At 43.7% G+C, this 5549-nt stretch overlaps 1 protein-coding gene across 1 annotated transcript; it reads left to right on the top strand.

Annotated features, from left to right (window-relative positions):
- The first annotated feature begins 3835 nt into the window (after nucleotides 1-3835).
- On the top strand, nucleotides 3836-5107 carry LOC116882214 (G2/mitotic-specific cyclin-B1-like). Its single transcript, XM_032882477.1, has one exon. It carries the CDS (start codon nucleotides 3836-3838, stop codon nucleotides 5105-5107), a length of 1272 nt encoding a protein of 423 aa, XP_032738368.1.
- The last annotated feature ends 442 nt before the right edge of the window (nucleotides 5108-5549 follow it).

The following is a 5549-nucleotide window of genomic DNA, read 5'->3' as shown; positions in this document are numbered from 1 at the left end:
GTAAGGGAGGAAGGCACCGGAAAGCCAAAGGGCAAGGGGTCATGTCTAGGTTGAGCACTCTCACTCCAGATTGCCTTTCGGATGGTGATGTGTCATCAGCCTTTATTAATGATATCCTCTAGTTCCAGATGTTCCTTGAATCCTAAAGAGGGGCCTGAGTCAGCACCTCCCTACATACCCCTGGGAAAGAGCCCCAACCCATAAGCCAGCCCTTGCAGGTGTCTCATGAGGGCGTCTTACTAAGGGGGAGGAGCTGGCAACCTCTGTATTCTTGGTGAAAACACACAAAAGTGAAAACACACTGAAGCACAAGACCATGAACTCTCGGTGGGATTATTGGAATCAGTGTGGCTTCCTCCCAATCTGGTACTTACTCTGGGGTTTGGGTTGTCCTTCCCATTTCAGAAAATGAGAAGATGAATTCCATAAAGTTCATGCAAGTGTTGAAATACCTTTAGAAGTCAGGGCACACCCGTTGCAGGACATGGGCTAGCATTATTTTGTTCTTTGTTCTTGTTATTCACAATGGTCCCTCTTTGTGTGTTCTAATGCCTAGGGAGTCCCTGACAGGGCTGACCTGTGTCTTGGCAGAAGCTGTCTGAACTGAGTTGTCAGAGCAGCAAAGAAGTCCCTCACTCCCCATGCATGCCACCCGGTGAATGGCCCACAGCCAGAGTTCACTGGCTGAAATATGCTTTGGCCTAAGGTTCCAGTTTTTGTTGAAGTGTCTCTAGGAGGAGTCAAATCTCATTTTATGTGGTGTGTGTGCTTTTTGTGAAAATAGAATGTAGTGCTGTGAAAATTGTAATAACGCTCTGCAAATGTTTGCTGATTTTTCACCTGGGAGTGTGACCTAAGTGGCTAGATCCTCTTCTATAATATAGATTCATCACTGGGAAATAGCTGCTCAAGGTCTACCCTCTAACATTCTCTCTTGTATCTAAGTGTGATCATGTGACACAGTCCTGGCCACTAAAATGTAATTGGAAATTGCACTGGGTCCCCGTGCCAGGGGAGGACTCCAGGTATATGGAGACTAGCAAATATCATCACAAAACCAGCCACCAGGAAAAGAAGCCCAGACACTTCTGACCATTGCATCTTGGGGTCAGAATCGCAAGGAGCACGTGGTGCATTAGCTGCTGGGAAAGACTCAGTGACCATGGGGACTGATGCCCACTACTGAACCTGATCTTGCCCTGATCTTTTCTCTGTGATTAAAGCACCCCATCTAGTGCTTGCCTGGAGGTAAGTGGATGGCAGCAGGAAAAACGGAAGCTGGTTCTATAGCTGATGCCATATGCATCAAAGGAGTTGAAGCTTTTCAAAGAAGGAGGCAAATAATCTGCAAGCCGCAATGCTGAGCAAGGAGGCATCTCCCTGATGCTCAAGTCGGTGGGACACAAGACAGAGGAGGGAGGATAGCCACAGCTTGAGGGGGGTGGTGGAGAAGGAAGACTTAGATCAGGGCAATAATGAAAAGCAAATTAAGATCTGAGAAGGGATGTCCATGCAGGGTCCATCTGGTTTCCTATATTTTTGTCAAGAGAGTAATTTGAATTTGGGGAGTTCTATCCTGGGTGATTTCCATATTAGGAGGTACATCCTCCCCCTCCAAAACACAGAAGGACATTTGGAGTTTAGGGGAGCTGGTGGGCCCCTAAGGAGCACAGACCTACTCGATCTGATTTATGCTTCTCTGGTTAGGTTTCTGTGGAAAAGTTTTGATATTTGCAAAGAAAATTGGAGTGTGCACAATAATTTTCTCCATTAAAAACTGAAAAAAAGTATAGGTTTCATCTACTTCTGTAGGCTGGTTTGGGAATCCAGATATACAATGAAAACAAGGGTGTGTGTGTGTGTGTGTGTGTGTGTGTGTGTGTGTGTTTAGTACACAGTGGGTAGCCAAGGGGTTGGAGTTGCTCTTAAAGGAGGCCAGAGTTTCCTTCTAGGCGCCAATATTTAGTAGCAGTGTAATTTTGTACAAAAAACTAACCTCTTTGAGCTTGTTGTTCTTATCTATAAAATAACATTGATAATCCAACGTACTTTATAAGGTTGTGACGATTCAGTGAAATAATCCATACACAGCATATGACATGGTGTCTGGCATATGGTGAACATATTATTGTTGCTATTTTGCTATTACTTTGAAAGGAATTCTGCATTACAAACATTATGCCAAATAGACCTTGGGCTGTAGCTTTTGTGTTAGCAAGTATGTTTGTATTTAAGAAAAACAGTGTCTTTGTAGTCAGGGGACTGCTGTACCTAATGGGGCCTATCGATTAGAGGGTAGCCCAGGGCTCTGAGAAGCCTCAGCAACCCTATTTATAAATGGACAGTGAGGCACAGAGTCATAAAATGTTCTATGGGAAAACCCATGAAAACTTCAAGTGTTCTATAATACTGATTAAGAATAATTTAAATCATTCATATTTTAGTGGGAAACATCAGTGGCTATGAGTTAATCAATTTCAAATAGATTTTATTTGTGTAAAATCGGCATTTTAGAAGGTGAATTTTTTGCTCACAGTTACGTTTTCCAATGTGGAATTATTGCAATATTAGTAGTAAATGCACTCTGATTGAATCTCTACCATTAATCAAATATTCCCAAATTGAACTCCTCATAATGTCTTATAAGATTAAATAAAAAGACCCAGAGGATACTGGCTGCTTTTCAAGGCCTCAACCAAGGATGAGGAAATGGTGATTCTAGAGGACATTTGCTATTTTTTTTTTTTTTTTTTTGGCTGCCTGGAGTCTGAAACCCCATTTATGTTGGAGTAATCCTCCACCTGATGAGTGGGGGAGGAGGCAGAATCCTTTCACTAGAGAAGGTGCAGGGCAACAAGCTGAAAGGCCGCATGTGTCCCTAGTCTCCCCTGGAGCTAGAGTGGGTGTGTGGCTGAGGTTCAGTCAATCAGACACCCCACCCCAGACTTTGAATTGTTGCTAGTGAAGCACAGAAGGAGGCAGTGGAGAATCCATTCTGGCCGCAGAGATCAAAATGGTGGGAGCAGCTCCAGGTGTAAGGCTGGTAGAGGGGAAGCGCAAGGCGGCTTCAGGGTTCTTTAGCTGTAGCAAAGTCAGCTGCTCTAAGTAGGATGACCATACATCCCATGTTGCCTAGGACAGCCCCAGTTTATGCCTGGGAACCTCCTCATGCTCCCACCAGCAAATATACTAGCCTACTCACAGTTTACCCATTTACTTAACCCTCTTTCCATTTATAGTGGACTGTCTATATGCTTAGTCCAGACCCTTCACATGTGCACTGGATCCCACCCCCTTACCCCAACTCGAAGCTATTGCTTCTTTGATTATGCCCACTTGCTCCAGTAGCATCAAACATTTTCCCTCTGGTGGATCACTCCTGCCCTTTTTGGCTTGTGCTTTCTGCTTTAACATGGAAGGGCCAAAATGATGGCATGTGTGTGTTTGTGTAGGCGAGAGCTATCTATGAATCTTAGTATTAATTCTCCAAGGCCTTAACTGTAAAATCAATTGAAATCAACAGATATTTATTTATAATCTATCAAATGCATATATATTTAGTAAGGAGTAATGAGGCTTTAAAACAATCTAGGTGCTTATCCTAGTCCTAGATTATCAAAAGAAGTTGAGATATAAAAGACTTTTACTTGCTATCTGCATAACTATGTCTATCCCTGCCAGGCTAAGTAACCAATTTTGGATTAAAAAGTATTTAAGTGCTGGCGAGCTGCGGAGGAACGGCTGTTGAGCTGTGCGGGGTTCAGGTCCCCGGCTGGTTGGTGACTCCCGTGCTCTGCTTCTCCCCACTGCGCTGCTGCCTGGTGAAGAAGAAGCCATGGCACTCCGGGTCACCAGGAACACAAAAGTTAATGTGGAAAATAAGGCGAAGATCAGCATGGCAGGCACAAAGCGCATGCCTCTGGCCACGACTGCGGCCTCCAAGCCCGGGCTGAGGCTGAGAACAGCCCTCGGAGACATTGGTAACAAAGTCAGCGAACAACCACAGGCCAAATTGCCTCTGAAAAAGGAAGCAAAAACTTTGGTGCCTGGAAAAGTTATTGCTAAAAAGTTACCTAAACCTCTGGAGAAGGCACCCGAGCCTGTGCCAGAACCTGAGCCAGAACCTGAGCCCGTTAAAGAAGAAAAACTTTTGCCTGAGCCTATTTTGGTTGATACTCCCTCTCCAAGCCCAATGGAAACATCTGGATGTGCCCCTGCAGAAGAATACCCGTGTCAGGCGTTCTCTGATGTAATTCTTGCAGTGAATGATGTGGATGCCCAAGATGGAGCTGATCCAAACCTTTGTAGTGAATATGTGAAAGATATTTATGCTTATCTGAGACAACTTGAGGAAGAGCAAGCCATCAGACCAAAATACCTACTGGGTCGTGAAGTCACTGGAAACATGAGAGCTCTCCTTATTGACTGGCTAGTACAGGTTCAGATGAAGTTCAGGTTACTTCAGGAGACCATGTACATGACTGTTTGCATTATCGATCGGTTCATGCAGAATAATTGTGTGCCTAAGAAGATGCTGCAGCTGGTTGGTGTCACTGCCATGTTTATTGCAAGCAAATATGAAGAAATGTACCCTCCAGAAATTGGTGACTTTGCCTTTGTGACTGACAACACTTACACTAAGCACCAAATCAGACAGATGGGAATGAAGATTCTAAGATCTTTAAATTTTGGTCTGGGCTGCCCTCTACCTCTGCATTTCCTTCGGAGAGCATCTAAGATTGGAGAGGTTGATGTTGAGCAACATACTTTGGCCAAATACCTGATGGAACTAACTATGTTGGACTACGATATGGTGCACTTTCCTCCTTCTCAGATTGCAGCAGGAGCTTTTTGCTTAGCCCTGAAAATTCTTGATAACGGTGAATGGACACCCACTCTACAGCATTATCTATCATACACTGAAGAATCCCTTCTAAGTGTTATGCAACACCTGGCTAAGAATATAGTCATGGTGAATCGTGGGCTTACAAAGCACATGACCGTCAAGAACAAGTATGCCACATCTAAGCACGCAAAGATCAGCACGCTGGCACAGCTACATTCTGCACTAGTTCAAGATTTAGCCAAGGCTGTGGCAAAGGTGTAATTTGTAAACATGAATTGGAGTACTATAATAACTGCAAATAAAATTGGCACCATGTGTCATCTGTACATACTATATGTTACCTTTACTGACTTTTAATAAAGTTTGTGGTCCTTTTTACTTATACCTTAACTCATTTGAATGTTGCTACTTTCCTACTTGAGGATAACCTAAAAGTTGTGTTAAAGGTATGGTGGGGAGTATAAAAAGTGCTTTCAGTTTATTGAGACCCAACTTACATATATAATTGTCATTCGTGTGGTTCTTGTTTTATGTGTTTGGCTTTCGCTTTCTTAATATGGGTTACTTTGGTCATGAAGGCATTTAAAGCCCTTCTGTAGGGCATATGTACAGCCCTGTAAGCCCTGTCGTCTTGGAGAATATGCAGCCTCTTTTGACTTAAAAGCCTGCCACCTCACCTTTAGACACTCCCCTCCCTGTTTTC

Source organism: Lontra canadensis, unplaced genomic scaffold, assembly GCF_010015895.1.
Source record: "Lontra canadensis isolate GAN:19392208 unplaced genomic scaffold, GSC_riverotter_1.0 scaffold82, whole genome shotgun sequence".
Lineage (NCBI taxonomy): Eukaryota > Metazoa > Chordata > Mammalia > Carnivora > Mustelidae > Lontra > Lontra canadensis.
Note: the sequence above shows the minus strand (reverse complement) of the source record. Positions and strands in the feature narration are given on the sequence as shown.